Genomic DNA, 23,626 nt, shown 5'->3' with positions numbered 1-23,626 from the left:
GACCATTTCTATGTATATTGTCCTTGTCCATTTTATTATAGGTCATGGCTTGACCTTTTTATTCTAAACACATTAAAAGGTATATTTTAGGCGTTTTTCTTACCATTCACCTTGCTATTTATTTTTTGTATCTTGTCAGTGAATTGAAATCCAGTAGCTAATCCATAAACTCAACCTGACCCCGATCCTTAAAAAATTTAAGGATGAAGTTGACATATGGACCTGGCTACCTCTGTCGGTGGTGGGACGGGCGAACCAGGTAAAAATTATTTGGATGCCCCACCTGCTGTACGTCCTAAATAATTCTCCACACTGGATACCCCAGAGATATTTCTGTAACGTTAACTCACTTTTTAGGGAGCTTATTTGGGGACGGCGTAGTTCAAGAAATAAATTAGAAACGTTACAGAGGAACAAACGGAATGGAGGACTCTCCGTGCCGAATCCATGGGCGTACTTTGCAGCCGCCTAAATACAACATATCCGAGGGTGGGATGATCTGGGGGGAGGCCCACAAAGAGCTTTATTGCAGCAATACTTCAAGTCATCTAGTCTCTATGAGTTCCTGGAATCAGGTAGATTTCACTCGTCTTCGGAAACTACGCCTACCCTTCTGTTGATACATAAGTTATGGGATAAAATTAAAGATATGCAGGACATCAAGGGGCCTTCACAGTTTACCTCTGTCTGGAATACCCCATGGCTGCCCAACCTAAATAAATTAGAGGGGTTTGGAAACTGGAGGGGGGAGGGTTGCTCAGACTTGCGCAGCTACTGGATGGGGATAGCTTTAAAGAGTTCTCCACGCTACAATTAGAGTTTGTTTTTTTGAATGGCGAATTCTATAAATACCTCCAGTTAAGACATGCATACTGTGCTGAAGATAGTATAGTTGGTCAGGCGATCCAATGCAATAGAATAATTCAGAAAATAGCTTTCGCAAGTGGTTCATCTTTTTTAATATCTGTATTGTATGGTGAAGTACTGGACAGGTTATTAATGCATCACTCACCGAACTCTAAAGAGAGATGGGAACAGGAGCTGGGTCCTATTGAGGACAATCAATTATTTCCGCTCTCCAGCAATTTCAAGAACAAGCCCGGGTGCCACACTAAGTCAAAGGCCTTTATAAAGTCTATAAAACAGGCGTATATCTCAGGGCTGTGGAGTCGGAGTCGGAGTCGTGGAGTCGGAGTCGGAGCTCATTTTGGTGGAGTCGGAGTCGGTATAAAATGCACCGACTCCGACTCCTAAAATATATAATAAATTGGGGACAGGAGTGCAATGCAGAATGTGCTGAATATTTTACTAAATAATAACATTTAGTATAATGCTTATATTTAAGTGAAATATTGTAGTACAATGTGAACATCAGACATTTAATTGTTTTTATGATACAATAATCAAGATATTTGGATAGAACATAAAATATTTATTGGAATACAACTTTAGAACACAAAAAACTAATAAATTGTAAATATGTAATATATATATATATATATACACACAGTGTATATACACACACAAGATATATATGTAATCTACTGTATATTACATAGTGTATTACATATTTACAATTTATTACAGTTTTTTGTGTTCTAAAGTTGTATTCCAATAAATATATTTTATGTTCTATCCAAATATCTTGATTATTGTATCATAAAAATTATTAAATGTCTGATGTTCACATACACATATTCATGTACTACAATAAATTTTTCACCAAACTATAAGCAATATATGTAGGAGTCTGAGCCGGAGTCTGAGCCGGAGTCTGAGCCGGAGTCTGAGCCGGAGTCTGAGCCGGAGTCTGAGCCGGAGTCTGAGCCGGAGTCGGTGCAAGAGAATTTGAGGAGTCGGAGTCGGAGTCGAAGGTTTGGCTTACCGACTCCACAGCCCTGGTATATCTTCCCATGCTTTGTATTTTGGACGTGGCTCTGAATAAGACTATGTAGAGTGTAGATGTGGTCCGTGGTGCGGTGGTTTGGCACGAACCCTGCTTGGCTTTTGCTGAGGACATTGTGCTCGTTAAGGAAGCTGAGGATTCTCTTGTTCAGGATGCTGTTGAACTGTTTCCCTTAGTTACTGCTGACACATATGCCTCTGGCATACCTGTCTCCACTCTTATGAATGGATGTGATGAGTCCTTGGTTCCAGGTACGAGGGAAGTAACCAGCACTCAGCACAATATTGAACAGTTTAACCATTGCAGCTTGAATCTCTGGTGGGCTGTACTTCAGCATCTCTGGAGGAATTCCATCCAGACCACTAGATTTTTTACACTTTATGGAAGTTATTTTCTCTGCAACTTCCTGTATTGTAATTGGTGTGTCCAGAGGGTTTTGGAAATGTTTGATTTTCTCCTCCATGGGCTTTAGTTTTGATGTTGTTTTCCTGCTCTTGGCTTAGTCCTTCTTTTGAGATGTCTTTGTAGAGGTCTCTGAAGTACTGGAGCTATATGTTACATTTTGGATATGGATGTCATTTTTTTTTATTGCTCTCTGTGTCCTTGTGGTTTTATATTTCCCAGAAGGAGTTGTCTTGGAGGGCGTCTTGGAGTTGGCTAAATTTGGTAGAGATGTAGCTCTGCTTCTTCCTCCTGAGGATGGTTTTGTACTGCCTTTGTCAGGTGTCGTAGGCTTCCCTCAGGTCTGGGTTGTTGGGGTCTCTGTGTTTATTGTTTGAGGCTGTTCTCAGGGTCTTTCGAACGGCTTTACATTCTCTGTCAAACCAACCATTGATCTGCTTTTCTTTTGGCCTCTGGTAGTTGACTTGTTTGAGGTCGGACAATTTGGCCATGGTGTAGAATATTTTGTTGAGGTCTTTTGCAGCTTGGTTCACTCCTTCTGGGTTTGACTTGTACTTGTAGCTGTGGAAGTTGTTGAGCATCTCCTGTATTCGGGTCTGTTAGGAGCCTCTTTATACTTTATTTCTGACGTCTTGAACCATTTATAGGATGGAGGTCTGTTGTAGAGGCTGCTCTGCTGTGGCTTTTGTGTGGAAGGTTTCTCTGTAGATTTCATGTACAGGAAGAGTTGGCTGTGGTCTGACAGGTGCGTTTGTGGGGTGAATATGAAGGTGCTCATATTTGCCAGGTCCATATCTGTAATGGCGTAGTCTACTACACTCCTTCCTATATGGGAGTTTAGTGTATATCTTCCCAGTGAGTCTCCCTTGGTACGTCCATTAAGAATATGAAGACCTAAACTTCTGCATACGTTCAGGAGCTTTTTGCCACTTTTGTTGACTATACTGTCATAGCTGTTCCTCTCTGAGTGTTCTGAATTGTGACTGTCATTTTCTGCCCCAAATATGTAGATGTTTCCATCTGTGGTCAAAAGGTCTTTTTCTCTCCCTGTTCTTGCATTGAGGTCTCCAAAGACGAGAACTTTGCTCAGGACCTGATAATGGGTGGCTTTTTTTGTAAGATCTCAAAGCTGCCTGGATTGAAGTGCAGGAACTCTGGTGGTGGTATATAGGTGGCGCAGAGGTAGACATCGGACTGAGAGGTGAGGATGGAGCTGCTGATTCTGATCCATATGTGGCTGCCTCCTCTCTTCACTGGTTTGATGTACTGGTGGAGCTCTTTTTTTATACCAGATCAATATTCCTCCTGAGCAGCGGCCCTGTTTGATGTTTTTATTTTTCAAGGCAGGGACAGAGATTTCCCTGTATCTGATTGGCACCAGAGATTCATTTTTAGCTCTGGTCCATGTTTCCAGGAGGATCTGAATGTCTATATTTTTCAGTCTTTGAATAAAGTCGGGGTCATTTGTTTTACATCTATCTATCTATCTATCTATCTATCTATCTATCTATCTATCTATCTATCTATCTATCTATCTATCCCTCTATCTATCCCTCTATCTATCCCTCTATCTATCCCTCTATCTATCCCTCTATCTATCCCTCTATCTATCCCTCTATCTATCCCTCTATCTATCCCTCTATCTATCCCTCTATCTATCCCTCTATCTATCCCTCTATCTATCCCTCTATCTACAGTCATATGAAAAAGTTTGGGTACCCCTATTAATGTTAACCTTTTTTCTTTATAACAATTTGGGTTTTTGCAATAGCTATTTCAGTTTCATATATCTAATAACTGATTAATTAAGTAATATTTCTGGATTGAAATGAGGTTTATTGTACTAACAGAAAATGTGCAGTCCGCATTTAAACAAAATTTGACCGGTGCAAAAGTATGGGCACCCTTATCAATTTCTTGATTTGAACACTCCTAACTACTATTTACTGACTTACTAAAGCACTAAATTGGTTTTGTAACCTCATTGAGCTTTGAACTTCATAGGCAGGTGTATCCAATCATGAGAAAAGGTATTTAAGGTGGCCACTTGCAAGTTGTTCTCCTATTTGAATCTCCTATGAAGAGTGGCATCATGGGCTCCTCAAAACAACTCTCAAATGATCTGAAAACAAAGATTATTCAACATAGTTGTTCAGGGAAAGGATACAAAAAGTTGTCTGAGATTTAAACTGTCAGTTTCCACTGTGAGGAATATAGTAAGGAAATGGAAGAACACAGGTACAGTTCTTGTTAAGCCCAGAAGTTGCAGGCCAAGAAAAATATCAGAAAGGCAGAGAAGAAGAATGGTGAGAACAGTCAAGGACAATCCAGAAACCACCTCCAAAGACCTGCAGCATCATCTTGCTGCAGATGGTGTCAATGTGCATCGGTCAACAATACAGCGCACTTTGCACAAGGAGAAGCTGTATGGGAGAGTGATGCGAAAGAAGCCGTTTCTGCAAGCACGCCACAAACAGAGCCGCCTGAGGTATGCAAAAGCACATTTGGACAAGCAAGATACATTTTGGAAGAAGGTCATCTGGCTGATGAAACAAAGATTGAGTTGTTTGGTCATACATAAAGGCGTTATGCATGGAGGAAAAAAACACGGCATTCCAAGAAAAGCACTTGCTACCCACAATAAAATTTGGTGTAGGTTCCATCATGGTTTGGGGCTGTGTGGCCAATGCCTGCACCGGGAATCTTGTTAAAGTTGAGGGTCGCATGGATTCAACTCAGTATCAGCAGATTCTTGACAATCATGTGCAAGATTCAGTGACGAAGTTGAAGTTACGCAGGGGATGGATATTTCAGCAAGACAATGATCCAAAACACCGCTCCAAATCTACTCAGGCATTCATGCAGCGGAACAATTACAATGTTCTGGAATGGCAATCCCAGTCCCCAGACCTGAATATCATTGAACATCTATGGGATGATTTGAAGCGTGCTGTACATGCACGGCGACCATCAAACTTAATTGAACTGGAATTGTTTTGTAAACAGGAATGGTCAAATATACCTTCATCCAGGATCCAGGAACTCATTAAAAGCTACAGGAAGAGACTAGAGGCTGTTATTTTTGTAAAAGGAGGATTTACAAAATATTAATGTCACTTTTATGTTGAGGTGCCCATACTTTTGCATCGGTCAAATTTTGTTTAAATGCGGATTGCACATTTTCTGTTAGTACAATAAACCTCATTTCAATCCAGAAATATTACTGAATCCATCAGTTATTAAATATATGAAACTGAAATATCTGTTGCAAAAACCCAAATTGTTATGAAGAAAAAAGGTTAACATTAATAGGGGTGCCCAAACTTTTCCATATGACTGTATCTATTTATCCCTATGTATCTATCCCTCTATCTATCTATCTATCTATCCCTCTATCTATCTATCCCTCTATCTATCTCGTCCTCCAGGGCCCCCTGCTGGCAGTGCTGGCACAGTCTGTTCTCCCGTGGCTTGTATGTCTGTCAGTGCCGGCCTGTTTCCACCTCTAGGCTGTAGGCACTCAGTCTGTACAGGCTCAGGGTCTGCCTGTCTTTGGGGTGGCGTAACCTTTCCAGGTATGGGGCCAGAGTGTAGTCCCTCCGCAGTGACCGGTAGATGGTGAGTTTCTGGGAGTTCTCTAATTCACTCTTCCAGTCCTCTATGTAATGCATCTTGCAGCTCTCTGAGATCTCTTTTATTTGGCCTTTTGACAGGGTGTGTTGCTGACTTTGGCTGTACTGGCTGCCGGGGTTCCTGGCTTGCTCTGGGCTCCGGCTCAGCAGGGCTTTATGATGGTAGGAGCTGGGGTTGCTGTTCTGTATGTGCGCCTGGTGTGATAGCACCCGCTTGTGTATACTGAGCCATAAGGGGAATCGGCCCAGCTCTGCCCAACAGGCTATGTTTGAGGTGCTGCGATGGACTTGGAGGAGATATTTGCAGAACTCCAGATGGAAGACTTCAGTTGGGCTGGAATCCCACTTTGTTTGGTTTGGATAGATCACAGGGCCCCATACCTCGCTGCCATACAGCAGTATAGGTGTGATGACGCTGTCGAATATCTTGAGCCAGACTCTCACCGGGGGTTTGAGGTGGTACAGTTGTCTTCTGATAGCATAAAAGGTTCTGCATGCTTTCCCTCTCAGGGTCTCTGCTGCTTGCTTAAGGCTCCCAGTTTGGCTTAGATCCAGACCGAGGTAGGTATAGCTGCTGGTCTTCTCCAGCGTGGTGCCATTTAGTGTGAGGGAGGGAGTAGAGGTTTCGTTATACTTCCTCTTCTGAAACACCATGACTTTGGTCTTCTTTTGGTTGATGGGCAAAGCCCATGTGGTACTGAATGTTTCTAGCACAGCCAGGCTATCTTTGAGGTCTTTCTCTGATGGGGAAAGCAGCAGGAGGTTGTCTGCGTACAGCAGGATCTTCACCTCTCGGTCATGCAAGCTCAGACCTGGGGCAGGGGTGGATTACAAGGCTGAGGCCAGTCCATTTATGTAGATATTGAATAGAGTTGGGCTCAGGCTGCAGCCCTGTCTTACCCCGCGGCACTGCCGGAAGAGGACCGTCTTCTTTCCGTTAACCTTCACGCTGCATCGGTTCTCAGAGTATGAGCTCTTGATCACGTCGTAGGTTCTGCCACCCATTCCACTCTCCAGGAGTTTAAGAAACAGGCCTGGGTGCCACACTGAGTCAAAGGCCTTCTTGAAGTCCACAAAACATGCAAATATTTTCCCGTTTTTTGTCATGGACGTGGGTCTTGATGAGGCTTTGCAGGGTGTAAATGTGGTCCGTGGTGCGATGGTTTGGCATGAACCCAGCTTGGCTTCTGCTGAGGGTGTCCCGCTGGGTGAGGAAGGTGATGATCCTTTTATTAATAATGCTGTTAAACAGTTTTCCCAGAATACTGTTAACACAGATCCCTCTGTAGTTTGCTGGATCATATCGGTCTCAATTCTTGTAGATGGGCGTTATGAGACCTTGATTCCAGCTCTTTGGGAAGTAGCCAGCACTCAGGACATGGGTGAATAGTTTAGCCAGTGCTGCATGTATATTTGGGGAACTGTATTTGATCATCTCTGGCAGGATGCCTTCACTGCTCGCGGCCTCTTTCATTTCATAAATTTGATTCTCTTTTATTTCCAGCACACTGATTGGTGTGTCCAGAGGATTTTGGAAGTCTTTGATTGTCTCTTCTATGTCCCTGAGTTTAGTGGTTAGGTGCTCCTGTTCTAGAGTTAGGACTTCTGGTATATTCTTGTAGAGGCCTTTGAAGTAGCTGTGCCAGATGTTGCCATTTTGGATGTGGAGGGTGCTATGCTTGGACTTTGTGCCAATATGACTCCAGGTTTTCCAGAATGAGTTATCCTGGAGGGAGTCCTCAAGCTTCTGTAGTTGTTGGGAGATGTGCCTCTTTTTTTTTCTCCTTGAGAATGCGCTTGTATTGCCTCTGTAGGGTGTCATGAGCCGCTCTTAGGTCCCTGTTTTTGGGGTCTCTGTGTTTTTGGTTTGAGGCTACCCATAGGGAGTTGCGTAGTGACTTGCATTCTTTGTCGAACCATTTTTGGCCTTGTTTGTTTGAAGGTTTCTTGGGGTTGGCTTTCTGACGCCTGCTAACTCTGCCATGATATATAGGATGTTGTTAAAGTCATTCACTGACCGGTTGACTCCTTGCTGGTTTGATGTATAGCGTCTTGTGTTGAAATTTACAAGTAGCTCTTGAATCTCGGTTCTGTTGCTCATGTTGGTGTATTCAGTGGATAACTGTTCAGGCCCTTTATAGGATAGTGTCAGGTTGTGGAGACCGGTCAGGTGGGGCTTATCTGTGTGTTGCTTGTCCGTGCATCTCATGTACAGCAGTGTTTGGTTGTGGTCTGACAGGTGAGTTTCGGGGGTGACTATGAAGGCATTTATTTTTGCTGGGTCCATGTCTGTTATTGCATAATCCAGCACACTGCTGCCAATGTGGGAGTTTAGTGTAAATCTCCCTAATGAGTCCCCCCTGATGCGCCTATTCACTATATATAACCCCAAGCTCCGACACAGGTTCAACAGGGTTCTGCCGCTTTTATTCACCACTCTGTCAAAGCTGTTTCTTGCTGTCTGTACTGAGTCACTGTAGAAGGGCCCTTCTCCAATTGCATTTGTATTTCCGTCAGGTGACAGGTAGTCCTTCTCTTTACCCATCCTGGCATTGAGGTCTCCGCAGATGAGAACTCTGCCCTTGGACTGGAATTGGGCTACCTCCCTCCGTAGGTCCTCATAGATGTCCAGCTTATAGTATGGGGATTCTGATGGAGGAATGTAGGCTGCGCAGAGGTAGATGTCCTGCTGAGAGGTGAGGATGGAGCTGCCTATCCTCATCCATATATGGCTTTCTCCTCTTTTTACTGCCTTGATGTGATCTTTGATCTCCTCCTTGCGATAAAACATCGCATTCCACTGGGACCAATATTAGCCTGTGTGTCAGCCCCCATGAACGATTATTTTCTCGGCCGTAATCGGACCGATAAAACAATTGCAGCATGTTGCGACTCTAATGCGATCTCGCACCCATTCAAGTCAATGGGGTGAGAGAAAAATCGCACTGCACTCGCGGTACACCGGTGTACCGCGCGTGCAGAGCGAGAATTGCAATAGCTGACTACGGAGGAGAGAGGGAGATAAATCCCTCCCGCCCCTCCTCAGCGCCAGCCCGCCCCCTGCAGCTGAGGTCCGCTCGCTCGAACAGACCTCAGTTGCAGGCACACTTGCATGACACTGGCTCTCCCTGCGTGGCCCCAGCCTAATATGGCAAGTATTCTCCTGCATTGCTTACTGCTGTATTGAACCTATTAGGCTGGACTCTCACGAGCGTATGGCATCCGATGCGATATGCTAATGACCCCCAGCTCAGGCTCAGCTGCGAGTGTGAGCCAAGTGTCATGCAACTGTGACCTGATCCTGCAAAAGCAGTAATCAAAGCAAAAGGTGGCTACTTTGAAGAACCTAGAATATAAGACATATTTTCAGTTGCTTCACAATTTTTTGGTATTTCATTCCACATGTGCTAATTCAAAGTGTGGATTCCTTCAATGTGAATCTACAATTTCTTCGGCGCTCTATTGGGAGACCCAGACGATTGGGTGTATAGCACTGCCTCCGGAGGCCACACAAAGCAATTACACTAAAAAGTGTAAGGCCCCTCCCCTTCTGGCTATACACCCCCAGTGGGATCACTGGCTCACCAGTTTTCTGCTTTGTGCGAAGGAGGTCAGACATCCACGCATAGCTCCACTGTTTGTAGTCAGCAGTAGCTGCTGGCTCTATCGGATGGAAGAAAAGAGGGCCCATATAGGGCCCCCAGCATGCTCCCTTCTCACCCGTGGTGGTGCTTGTAAGGTTGAGGTACCTATTGCTGGTACGGAGGCTGGAGCCCACATGCTGTTTTCCTTCCACATCCCCCTGAGGGGCTCTGTGGAAGTGGGATCCTGCCGGCCCCCAAGCCCTGGGGCCGGGCTCCATCCACAGACCCATAGAACCTGCTGGATTGGGAGCGGGAGTGCCGTTCAGGGACATGGCCCTGCAACTTCAGGTACTCTGTGTCCCCGGCAGGCACGGACACTCTCAGGGCTTGCTGAGCGTTATAGTGCGCCGGGGACAGTGGCGCTGTACGCTGGGGGTTAGGTCACTGCAGCTTTGCTGAGTGACGTTGTGTGTTGGGAACTACTGCGCCGACCGCTCCTGGAGCGGCGGCGCAGCTGTGACTTGTAGTGCGCCGGGGGCTTGGCGCCGACCGCGCTTGTACGGCGGCGGCGTTTTTAACTTTAGCCCCCGGCTTCTGCGGCCTAGCGCCGCTTCGTTCCCGCCCCCACCCTGTCAATCAGGGTAGGGGAGAGACGCTGCTCAATGGCTGCGCCGAGGGCTGGAGCCTTATTTACATGCTCCAGCCCTCTCACTAGGCACAAGGGGAAGCAGACTTCCCGCTCTTCGTCGGTGTACGCCCAGGGCCCGCCCCCCCTCTCCACAAGGACGGCGGCAGCCATTACACATGCGATCTGGCTGGAAGGAGGCAGCAGGCTCTGGGAGACCCAGACTAGAGGGATTTCTGGCGACCACACACCGCTCCTAAGCGGGTGGTAAGCTGCACAGTAGTGCAGGCCCCACTAGTGCCTCAGTGATATATTAGTGTACTTCTTTATTGGTACCATATATATATATATATATATTTATATAGTGCACTGTAAGGTCGCTTCTGGCTGGACACTCTGTACTGCTCTGAGGACGCAGCAACATGTCATCCGCAAAACGCAAGGCTGCCAAAGCACGGGCTGTGTACACTGTTTGTACTGCATGTGGGGCTAATCTACCAGCAGGCTCCAATGATTCACATTGTGTGCAATGTTCAGTCCCAGTGGCACTTCGCCAGCCAGAGCCTATTGTGGTGGTAGCCCAGGCAGAGACGCCTGTGAACCCTGCCCCGGTGACGGGGACAGACTTTGCAGTGTTTGCTGATAAAATGTCTGAGGCTATGACAAAGATCCTGGAGACCTTGCAGGCCAGGCCAGTTCCTCAGACTATGGACACTGCTGTGGCTATGCTCACTGGTCCCCCTCAGTTGGAACTAATCCGTACTTCAAGGGGGTCTCAAGCATCACAAGCTGAAGTCTCTGACTCAGATGACAGTCCCAGGCAGCCTAAGCGAGCTCGCTGGGAAAGACCCTCGACGTCATCATACTGCTCAGGGTCTCAGCGAGAAGAGTCTCTCTGTGATGAGACTGAGGACGGTGATCAGGATTCTAATCCTGAGGCCCCTCTCAATCTGGATGCCCCTGATGGTGACGCCATGGTTAATGACCTTATATCGGCGATTAATAGGCTGTTGGATATTTCTCCCCCAGCCCCTTCTGCAGAGGAGGCAGCTGCACAGCAGGAGAAGTTCCATTTCCTGTATCCCAAGCGTAAATTAAGTGCTTTTTTGGACCACTCTGACTTCAGAGAATCAATCCAAAAGCACGACGCTCATCCAGACAAGCGTTTCTCTAAACGTTCTAAGGATACCCGTTATCCTTTTCCCCCTGAAGTGGCCAAACGCTGGACCCAGTGCCCAAAGGTGGATCCCCCAATTTCCAAGCTGGCGGCTAGATCCATAGTCGCAGTAGAAGATGGCGCTTCACTTAAAGATGCCAACGACAGACAGATGGACCTTTGGTTGAAATCTGTCTATGAAGCTATCGGCGCGTCGTTTGCTCCAGCATTCGCGGCCGTGTGGGCACTACAAGCTATTTCAGCTGGTTTAGCACAGGTGGATGCTATCATGCATCCAGCAGTGCCACAGGTGGCGTCCCTAACTTCGCAAATGTCTGCGTTTGCGACCTATGCTATCAATGCTGTCCTAGAGTCTACGAGCCGTACCTCTATGGCGGCCGCCAATTCTGTGGTTTTGCGCAGAGCCTTATGGTTAAAGGACTGGAAAGCAGATGCTGGTTCCAAAAAATGCTTAACCAGCTTGCCATTATCTAGAGACAGACTGTTTGGTGAGCCATTGGCTGAAATCATAAAACAGTCCAAGGGTAAGGACTCTTCCTTGCCACAGCCCAGAGCAAGTAAACCTCAACAGAAAAAGTGGCAGTCGAGGTTTCGGTCCTTTCGAGGCTCGGGCAAGCCCCAATTCTCCTCGTCCAAAGGGACTCAGAAAGGACAAGGGAGCTCAGATTCCTGGCGGGCTCACTCTCGCCCCAGGAAAGCAAATGGAGGAACCGCTTCCAAGGCGGCTGCCTCATGACTTTCGGCCTCCTCCCTCCGCATCCTCGGTCGGTGGCAGGCTCTCCCGCTTTTGCGACATTTGGCTGTCACAGGTCAAAGACCGGTGGGTAACAGACATTTTGTCTCGCGGGTACAGAATCGAGTTCAGTTCTCTGCCTCCACTTCGGTTCTTCAGAACCTCCCCACACCCCAACCGAGCAGATGCCCTGCTGCAGGCGGTGGACTCTCTAAGAGCAGAAGGAGTCGTGATCCCTGTCCCCCCTCTGGAACGGGGCCGAGGATTTTACTCCAATCTCTTTGTGGTTCCAAAAAAGGACGGCTCCTTCCGTCCCGTTCTGGACCTAAAACTGCTCAACAAGCATGTGAACGCCAGGCGGTTCCGGATGGAATCCCTCCGCTCAGTCATTGCCTCAATGTCCCAAGGAGATTTCCTAGCATCAATAGACATCAAAGATGCTTATCTCCACGTGCCGATTGCTACGGAGCACCAACGCTTTCTGCGCTTCGTGATAGGAGACGAACATCTTCAGTTCGTGGCTCTGCCATTTGGTCTGGCGACAGCCCCCCGGGTGTTCACCAAGATCATGGCAGCAGTGGTAGCAGTCTTGCACTCTCACGGACACTCTGTGATCCCTTACTTGGACGATCTATTGGTCAAGGCACCCTCTCAGGAGGCATGCCAACTCAGCCTGAATTTTGCACTGGAGACTCTCCAGGCGTTCGGGTGGATCATCAACTTCCCAAAGTCAAATCTGTCACCGACCCAATCACTAACGTATCTTGGCATGGAGTTTCATACTCTCTCAGCGATAGTGAAGCTTCCGCTGAGCAAGCAGAGGTCACTACAGACGGGGGTGCAGGCTCTCCTTCAAAGTCAGTCGCACTCCTTAAGACGCCTCATGCACTTCCTCGGGAAGATGGTGGCGGCAATGGAGGCGGTTCCGTTTGCGCAGTTTCATCTGCGTCCACTTCAATGGGACATTCTCCGCCAATGGGACGGGAAGTCAAAATCCCTGGACAGGAAAGTCTCCCTTTCCCAGACGGCCAAGGACTCTCTGCAGTGGTGGCTTCTTCCCACCTCATTATCACAGGGAAGATCCTTCCTACCACCGTCCTGGGCGGTGGTCACGACAGACACGAGTCTGTCAGGGTGGGGAGCAGTGTTTCTCCACCACAGGGCTCAGGGTACGTGGACTCAGCAGGAGTCCAGCCTTCAGATCAATGTTCTGGAAATCAGAGCAGTGTTTCTTGCCCTGCTAGCCTTCCAGCAGTGGCTGGAAGGGAAGCAGATCCGAATTCAATCGGACAACTCCACAGCGGTGGCATACATCAATCACCAGGGCGGGACTCGCAGTCGGCAAGCCTTCCAGGAAGTCCGGCGCATTATGATGTGGGTGGAAGCCACGGCCTCCACCATATCCGCAGTTCACATCCCCGGCGTAGAAAACTGGGAAGCAGACTTCCTCAGTCGCCAGGGCATGGACGCAGGGGAATGGTCCCTTCACCCGGACGTGTTTCAGGAAATCTGTCGCCGATGGGGAGGGCCGGACGTCGATCTAATGGCGTCTCGGCACAACAACAAGGTCCCAACCTTCATGGCACGGTCTCGCGATCAAAGAGCTCTAGCAGCAGATGCCCTAGTGCAAGATTGGTCGCAGTTCCGGCTCCCTTATGTGTTTCCACCTCTGGCACTCTTGCCCAGAGTGCTACGCAAGATCAGATCCGACTGCAGCCGCGTCATACTCGTCGCTCCAGACTGGCCGAGGAGGGCGTGGTATCCGGATCTGTGGCATCTCACGGTCGGCCAACCGTGGGCGCTACCAGACCGACCAGACTTACTGTCCCAAGGGCCGTTTTTCCATCGGAATTCTGCGGCCCTCAACCTGACTGTGTGGCCATTGAGTCCTGGATCCTAGAGTCTTCAGGCTTATCCCAAGGGGTCGTTGCCACCATGAGACAGGCTAGGAAGCCCACGTCTGCTAAGATCTACCACAGAACGTGGAGGATATTCTTATCCTGGTGCTCTGCTCAGGGAGTGTCTCCCTGGCCATTTGCATTACCTATCCTTCTTTCTTTCCTCCAATCTGGGTTAGAAAAAGGTTTGTCGCTCGGCTCCCTTAAAGGGCAAGTCTCGGCGCTATCCGTCTTTTTTCAGAAGCGTCTAGCACAACTTTCTAAGGTGCGCACGTTCCTGCAGGGGGTTTGTCATATCGTACCCCCGTACAAGCGACCGTTAGATCCATGGGATCTGAACAGGGTACTAGTTGCCCTCCAGAAGCCGCCCTTCGAGCCTCTGAGGGAGGTTTCACTTTCTAGGCTATCACAGAAAGTGGCTTTTCTGGTAGCGATCACATCTCTTCGGAGAGTGTCTGAGCTAGCAGCGCTGTCATCCAAGGCTCCCTTCCTGGTCTTCCACCAGGACAAGGTAGTGCTGCGCCCCATTCAGGAGTTTCTCCCGAAGGTGGTATCCTCTTTTCATCTTAATCAGGATATCTTTTTGCCTTCGTTTTGTCCTCATGCGGTTCATCGGTATGAGAAGGATTTACATTTGTTAGATCTGGTGAGAGCACTCAGAATCTACATTTCCCGCACGGCGCCCCTGCGCCGTTCGGATGCACTCTTTGTCCTTGTCGCTGGTAAGCGCAAAGGGTCGCAGGCTTCTAAGGCCACCCTGGCTCGATGGATCAAAGAACCAATTCTTGAAGCCTACCGTTCTGCTGGGCTTCCGGTTCCATCAGGGCTGAAGGCCCATTCTACCAGAGCCGTGGGTGCGTCCTGGGCATTGCGACACCAGGCTACGGCTCAACAGGTGTGCCAGGCAGCTACCTGGTCGAGTCTGCACACTTTCACCAAACATTATCAGGTGCATACCTATGCTTCGGCGGACGCCAGCCTAGGTAGAAGAGTCCTGCAGGCGGCAGTTGCCTCCCTATAGGGCAGGGCTGTCTTGCAGCTCTAACATGAGGTATTCTTTACCCACCCAGGGACAGCTTTTGGACGTCCCAATCGTCTGGGTCTCCCAATAGAGCGCCGAAGAAGAAGGGAATTTTGTTACTTACCGTAAATTCCTTTTCTTCTAGCTCTTATTGGGAGACCCAGCACCCGCCCTGTTGTCCTTCGGGATTTTTGGTTTGTTTGCGGGTACACATGTTGTTCATGTTGAACGGTTTTCAGTTCTCCGATGTTACTCGGAGTGAATTTGTTTAAACCAGTTATTGGCTTTCCTCCTTCTTGCTTTTGCACTAAAACTGGTGAGCCAGTGATCCCACTGGGGGTGTATAGCCAGAAGGGGAGGGGCCTTACACTTTTTAGTGTAATTGCTTTGTGTGGCCTCCGGAGGCAGTGCTATACACCCAATCGTCTGGGTCTCCCAATAAGAGCTAGAAGAAAAGGAATTTACGGTAAGTAACAAAATTCCCTTCTTTCAGAGTCATGAAAGTAAAGAAAACTCTTTGAATGAGAAGGTGTGTCCAAACTTTTGGTCTCTCTCTCCCGATCTATATATATATATCGCGTATGTGCGATATCGTCAGTGTGTGTGTGCGTGTATGCGATCGGGTGTGTGCGTGTATGCGATCGGGTGTGTGCGTGTTCTGATGTGTGAGTGTATGCGATCGGATCTGTGAGTGTCGACTGAGGAGCACGGCGTGCAGCACAGCTGCTGGGACCGCCCACCGGAGGGCACAGGGAGAAGTGGGGTGTGAGTGTATGCGATCAGATGTGTGCGTGTATACTGTCTGATGTGTGACTGTGGAGCACGATGGGGAGTGCGCAGCATGGGAGATGGAGCACGATGGGGGGTGCGCAGCATGGGGGATGGAGCACGATGGGGAGTGCGCAGCATGGGGGATAGAGCATGATGGGGAGTGCGCAGCATGGGGGATGGAGCACGATGGGGAGTGCGCAGCATGGAGGATGGAGCACGATGGGGAGTGCGCAGCATGGGGGATGGAGCACGATGGGGGGTGCGCAGCATGGGGGATAGAGCACGATGGGGGGTGCGCAGCATGGGGGATGGAGCACGATGGGGAGTGCGCAGCATGGGGGATGGAGCACGATGGGAGTGCGCAGCATGGGGATGGAGCACGATGGGGGGTGCGCAGCATGGGGGATGGAGCACGATGGGGGGTGTGCAACATGGGGGATGGAGCACGATGGGGGGTGTGCAGCATGGGGGATGGAGCACGATGGGGGGTGCGCAGCATGGGGGATGGAGCACGATGGGGATGCGCAGCATGGGGGATGGAGAACGATGGGGATGCGCAGCATGGGGGATGGAGCACGATGGGGAGTGCGCAGCATGGGGGATGGAGCATGATGGGAGTGCGCAGCATGGGGGATGGAGCACGATGGGGGGTGCACAGCATGGGGGATGGAGCACGATGGGGGGTGCGCAGCATGGGGGATGGAGCACGATGGGGGGTGTGCAACATGGGGGATGGAGCACGATGGGGGGTGTGCAGCATGGGGGATGGAGCACGATGGGGGGTGCGCAGCATGGGGGATGGAGCACGATGGGGATGCGCAGCATGGGGGATGGAGAACGATGGGGATGCGCAGCATGGGGGATGGAGCACGATGGGGAGTGCGCAGCATGGGGGATGGAGCACGATGGGAGTGCGCAGCATGGGGGATGGAGCACGATGGGGGGTGCACAGCATGGGGGATGGAGCACGATGGGGGGTGCGCAGCATGGGGGATGGAGCACGATGGGGGTGCACACCTACCTCCAAAACACACACACAGCGCCACACGCGTACCGCACAACACACACACCACACACACACTGGGAACCACAAACACCGCCCTACACAGACACCCACACACACAGACAACGCTGCACACACACAACACCCAACACACAAACACCGCGGCATACACAAATATACGCACATACCGCGCAACACACACACTGCACAAAACCTACCTCCCCCAAAACACACACACGCACTCCACACCCACACAAACCGCGCAACACACACAGCACCACACACACAGAACGCTGTAGACACACAGCGCTCCACAAATAACGACGCAACACACACAACGCAACACACATACAACACCGCTCTCACACACACCCCCACCCAGACAACACCCAGAACATTTACAGTGCCCTACACAAACACTGGCAACTACACACAACAACATCGATATATATAACAAAAAACATACATTAACCACACAATAAATTCTAGAATACCCGATGCGTTAGTATCGGGCCACCTTCTAGTATATATATATATATATATATATATATATATATATATAAAGAATGGAAAAATGCACATTTGCTATAATTAAGAACCGAAAAATCTGCAAAAGAATGTAATCCAAAAGGTGTATCTAACAAAAAAAAAAAATGCAATCACTACAAATGTCACTTTGTTCTACAAAGATTGTGGCCCCCAAATACACTTTTTGTGTCCATATAGAGTTTGAGTCCCCTTGGCTAGACAGTCTTAAAATGCATCACATTTTTTAGTGTCTCTCCTGCCTGATCAATTTTGAACTGGTTTAGATTTGGCACATCTCTAAATTCATAGCATTTAATATTTGATTTTCATTGGTCCACAAAGTTAAGACAAATTTTGGAAACCTGCTTCTCTTGACTCGTATTTGTTGTAGCTGTAATACATAGTAATGTTTGAATGCAGCTCAAGTGTATTAAGATACTGACAAAAACACTACATAGGATTTTAAAATATAAACCATTTGTACTGTAAACTAAATATGTATCAACCATTTGTGCTTTATTTACTGTAGATGTTCTCCAGACAGTGGACTACATTGCTCCAACAGAGAGAGTCATTTTTCAGACTTGTGAAAGAGAGAAAGATCGGGTTGTATTTCAGATGGTAAGATGGCTTAAATGTTCACTACATCTATTTTGCAAACATGCAGCCCTAGATCTGTGGTTGTATCCTTATATGAAATGTGCTTTATATTTAATACAAGTGAAAAAGGAGCATGCATGTGAAGTTCCTGACTGCTAAGAAGTGTCCTGTAACTTTCAGATTGTTTTTCACTTTTGTGTGAACTTCTTAAAGACTCAAATCCTGACAATTTAACACCACTGAATCTAAAGGGTGCTTTACATGCTGCGACGTCGCTAGCGATTACACCCGCCCCCGTCGTTCGTGCAACATTTGGTGCTCACTGCCGTAGCGAACACTATCGCTACGGCAGCGTCACCCGCACAAACCTTATCAGCGACGTCACTGTCACCGCCGAACAATCCCTCCTTCAAGGAGGAGGTGCGTTTGGCGTCATAGCGATGTCACTGCGGCGTCACTAAGCGGCCGCCCAATAGAAGCGGAGGGGCGGAGATGAGCAGGACGTAACATTCTGCCCACCTTCTTCCTTCCTCATTGCCGGTGGACGCAGGTAAGGAGATGTTTGTCGCTCCTGCGGTGTCACACACAGCGATGTGTGCTGCCACAGGAACAACGAACAACATCGTACCTGTGGCAGTAGCGATATTAAGGAAAGGAGCGGCGTGTCAGCGAACGATTTTGAGATCGTTGATCGTTGCTCCTTGGTGTCACAGGCTGCGATGTCGCTACCGGCGCCGGATGTGCGTCACTAATGACGTGACCCCGACGATATATCGGTAGCGATGTCGCAACGTGTAAAGCACCCTTAAGGATGTGCCCTTTTCAATCAGACCATTTTACCTCTGGCCCTGTAATGCAATCACAGGAGTCCTATGAATTCTCATTGTAACTGTCGCTCAGAGGCAGCCCCTGATAAGCTGCACTATGGGGAGATAAGGTATGCAACACCAGTGACTATGTAAGGGGAATATATGGAATAGCAGAAACTGCTGTGTGAATACTGACTTGAAAAATCCAATAGCTACATGTAAGAGTGAAAATGTGAAAAATGGAATCTGCATTACTGCCATGAACATATGAATAAAGAGAAATTTAGCTACTGAATTGATCAATGCAATAGAGCCCCAACACTACGCCAAAGTATTTCTCTACGTTGGGGTCCCTAGCTTGTGTGTGTCCTCTCATGCAGTTAAAAAACTTACCGTGTATGGGAAGCTGAGACCCAGGCTATATATGCGTATGATATGGATTGGCAATAGGTGTGTGGGGAGGGTTCACAAACGAAAAACTACTAACAATAAGGAATAACGTTTGGAACACCATTCTAAGTCTGAACTGGGTGCAAAAACCTAAAAAAACATCACTATGGGGAGATAAGGTATGCAACACCAGTGACTATGTAAGGGGAATACATGGAATAGCAGAAACTGCTGTGTGAATACTGACTTGAAAAATCCAATAGCTACATGTAAGAGTGAAAATGTGAAAAATGGAATCTGCATTACTGCCATGAACATATGAATAAAGAGAAATTTAGCTACTGAATTGATCAATGCAATAGAGCCCCAACACTACGCCAAAGTATTTCTCTACGTTGGGGTCCCTAGCTTGTGTGTGTCCTCTCATGCAGTTAAAAAACTTACCGTGTATGGGAAGCTGAGACCCAGGCTATATATGCGTATGATATGGATTGGCAATAGGTGTGTGGGGAGGGTTCACAAACGAAAAACTACTAACAATAAGGAATAACGTTTGGAACACCATTCTAAGTCTGAACTGGGTGCAAAAACCTAAAAAAACATCACTATGGGGAGATAAGGTATGCAACACCAGTGACTATGTAAGGGGAATACATGGAATAGCAGAAACTGCTGTGTGAATACTGACTTGAAAAATCCAATAGCTACATGTAAGAGTGAAAATGTGAAAAATGGAATCTGCATTACTGCCATGAACATATGAATAAAGAGAAATTTAGCTACTGAATTGATCAATGCAATAGAGCCCCAACACTACGCCAAAGTATTTCTCTACGTTGGGGTCCCTAGCTTGTGTGTGTCCTCTCATGCAGTTAAAAAACTTACCGTGTATGGGAAGCTGAGACCCAGGCTATATATGCGTATGATATGGATTGGCAATAGGTGTGTGGGGAGGGTTCACAAACGAAAAACTACTAACAATAAGGAATAACGTTTGGAACACCATTCTAAGTCTGAACTGGGTGCAAAAACCTAAAAAAACATCACTATGGGGAGATAAGGTATGGGGAGATAAGGTATGCAACACCAGTGACTATGTAAGGGGAATACATGGAATAGCAGAAACTGTTGCATACCTTATCTCCCCATAGTGATGTTTTTTTAGGTTTTTGCACCCAGTTCAGACTTAGAATGGTGTTCCAAACGTTATTCCTTATTGTTAGTAGTTTTTCGTTTGTGAACCCTCCCCACACACCTATTGCCAATCCATATCATACGCATATATAGCCTGGGTCTCAGCTTCCCATACACGGTAAGTTTTTTAACTGCATGAGAGGACACACACAAGCTAGGGACCCCAACGTAGAGAAATACTTTGGCGTAGTGTTGGGGCTCTATTGCATTGATCAATTCAGTAGCTAAATTTCTCTTTATTCATATGTTCATGGCAGTAATGCAGATTCCATTTTTCACATTTTCACTCTTACATGTAGCTATTGGATTTTTCAAGTCAGTATTCACACAGCAGTTTCTGCTATTCCATGTATTCCCCTTACATAGTCACTGGTGTTGCATACCTTATCTCCCCATAGTGATGATGTTTTTTTAGGTTTTTGCACCCAGTTCAGACTTAGAATGGTGTTCCAAACGTTATTCCTTATTGTTAGTAGTTTTTCGTTTGTGAACCCTCCCCACACACCTATTGCCAATCCATATCATACGCATATATAGCCTGGGTCTCAGCTTCCCATACACGGTAAGTTTTTTAACTGCATGAGAGGACACACACAAGCTAGGGACCCCAACGTAGAGAAATACTTTGGCGTAGTGTTGGGGCTCTATTGCATTGATCAATTCAGTAGCTAAATTTCTCTTTATTCATATGTTCATGGCAGTAATGCAGATTCCATTTTTCACATTTTCACTCTTACATGTAGCTATTGGATTTTTCAAGTCAGTATTCACACAGCAGTTTCTGCTATTCCATGTATTCCCCTTACATAGTCACTGGTGTTGCATACCTTATCTCCCCATAGTGATGTTTTTTTAGGTTTTTGCACCCAGTTCAGACTTAGAATGGTGTTCCAAACGTTATTCCTTATTGTTAGTAGTTTTTCGTTTGTGAACCCTCCCCACACACCGATTGCCAATCCATATCATACGCATATATAGCCTGGGTCTCAGCTTCCCATACACGGTAAGTTTTTTAACTGCATGAGAGGACACACACAAGCTAGGGACCCCAACGTAGAGAAATACTTTGGCGTAGTGTTGGGGCTCTATTGCATTGATCAATTCAGTAGCTAAATTTCTCTTTATTCATATGTTCATGGCAGTAATGCAGATTCCATTTTTCACATTTTCACTCTTACATGTAGCTATTGGATTTTTCAAGTCAGTATTCACACAGCAGTTTCTGCTATTCCATGTATTCCCCTTACATAGTCACTGGTGTTGCATACCTTATCTCCCCATAGTGATGTTTTTTTAGGTTTTTGCACCCAGTTCAGACTTAGAATGGTGTTCCAAACGTTATTCCTTATTCCTGATAAGCTGCAGACGTACAGAAATTTTGTATTGTATTATATGAGATCAAACTTCTAGAAGTTTGTCTCATTATGGGAATAAAGCAAATTGTTAAAAAAGTTAAAAAAAAAAAAAAGTTAGTTTTTTTTTGGGGGGGGGGGAGTTACCTTTCAAAATTACAAGGGGCAAAAACTTAGTATGGCTGTTTAAGTAACTGTACAAACTGTTAAATTGTGACATGAATTAATTTGGTTTAAACAGGTAGAAAAATAATGAAAATGGCCTGGACAGTAATTAATAAAGTTACCCCTTGAAAAGATTTACAATTATTTGACCATAATGAGTCAGTCTGCCTATTTAAAGGATGCAAAGTAGTCTCTGTGCTGTTTGGTATCCTGCTGTGTGCCACACTGAAATAGATTAAAGAAAGCTAAGGGGTGCTTCACACACAGCGAGCTCGCTGCCGAGATCGCTGCTGAGTCACGCTTTTTGTGACGCAGCAGTGACCTCATTAGCGATCTCGCTGTGTGTGACACTGTGCAGCGATCTGGCCCCTGCTGCGAGATCGCTGCTCGTTACACACAGCCCTGGTTCGTTTTCTTCAAAGCCGCTCTCCCGCTGTGACACACAGATCGCTGTGTGTGACAGCGAGAGAGCGACAAATGAAGCGAGCAGGGAGCAGGAGCCGGCGTCTGACAGCTGAGGTAAGCTTGTAACCAAGATAAACATCGGGTAACCAAGGTGGTTACCCGATATTTACCTTAGTTACCAGCCTCCGCAGCTCTCACGCTGCCTGTGCTGCCGGCTCCGGCTCTCTGCACATGTAGCTGCTGTACACATCGGGTTAATTAACCCGATGTGTACAGCAGCTAGGAGAGCAAGGAGCCAGCGCTAAGCAGTGTGCGCGGCTCCTTGCTCTCTGCACATGTAGCTGCATTACACATCGGGTTAATTAACCCGATGTGTACAGCAGCTAGGAGAGCAAGGAGCCAGCGCTCAGTGTGCGCGGCTCCCTGCTCCCTGCACACAGCGCTGGTAACTAATGTAAACATCGGGTAACCATACCCGATGTTTACCTTAGTTACCAGTCGCCGCAGCTTCCAGTCGGCGGCTCCGTGCAAGCGCAGCGTCGCTTGCACGTCGCTGCTGGCTGGGGGCTGTTCAGTGGTCGCTGGTGAGATCTGCCTGTTTGACAGCTCACCAGCGACCATGTAGCGATGCAGCAGCGATCCTGACCAGGTCAGATCGCTGGTCGGATCGCTGCTGCATCGCTAAGTGTGAAGGTACCTTAAGGAGAGCATGGTCTCAAGAGATTAGAAAGAGGAATTCGGGAGAGCCAGACGTTCTTGAGAAAGCTATGACCTCCACTAACTAAATCTCCTCAAATCGGCTTACTAAATGTGCCATCCACCATCCAGAACCCCTCTCTTGGACATACTGCACTAGGATGACTGCTTTGTGCCATTTTTGTTAGTCCAGTTTGGCTGCAGCCTACCTGAGGGCCAGAAGCCTCGGTCTGCGCTGGACTTGGGGATGTAGTTTTCAATGATTTGGTGTCTGGTGTCCTGAGCCCTTCCGTTCTGTGCCTCCCTTTTTCCTCCTAATCTCAGAGAGATTGAAGGCTGCTCTGGATTTGTACCTGAGCAATTAGCGATACCTTTCTACCTTTTCTGTTTTCTTTCTTCTTTTTTTTTTTTTTCCTTTTTTGTCTTCTCTAATTTCTGTTTTTTTCTTTTTGTTTGTTTTTTTGTTTTTTTTTTCCTCTCTTTGACTAAGTCTTTACTTACCCATTACTTCACCTTTATTTTTAAAGGGAATCTGTCACCAGATTTGGCGACTATAAGCTGCGGCCACCACCAATGGGCTCTTATTTACAGCATTCTAACATGCTGTATACAAGAGCCCAGGCCGCTGCGTAGAACGTAAAAATCACTTTATAATACACATCTAATGGGCGGTGCGATGCAGACCGGTTGGATGGGTGTCTCCGTTCTCTGGGTCCGGCGCCTCCTCTTTCGGCC

The 23,626-nt window shown here is 47.4% G+C and overlaps 1 protein-coding gene across 3 annotated transcripts in view; it reads left to right on the top strand.

Moving 5' to 3' along the window:
- DUS2 (dihydrouridine synthase 2) overlaps nt 1-23,626 on the top strand; it is a 498,816-nt gene that overhangs the window by 71,335 nt on the left and 403,855 nt on the right. For all 3 annotated transcript variants that reach the window (XM_075325642.1, XM_075325643.1, XM_075325644.1), the window contains exon 4: nt 17,810-17,901. In XM_075325642.1, the coding sequence (XP_075181757.1) occupies nt 17,810-17,901 (92 nt within the window). The remainder of the gene's footprint in view (nt 1-17,809; nt 17,902-23,626) is intronic.

Source organism: Anomaloglossus baeobatrachus, chromosome 10 (genome assembly GCF_048569485.1).
Source record: "Anomaloglossus baeobatrachus isolate aAnoBae1 chromosome 10, aAnoBae1.hap1, whole genome shotgun sequence".
In the NCBI taxonomy this organism is placed as follows: domain Eukaryota; kingdom Metazoa; phylum Chordata; class Amphibia; order Anura; family Aromobatidae; genus Anomaloglossus; species Anomaloglossus baeobatrachus.
Note: the sequence above shows the minus strand (reverse complement) of the source record. Positions and strands in the feature narration are given on the sequence as shown.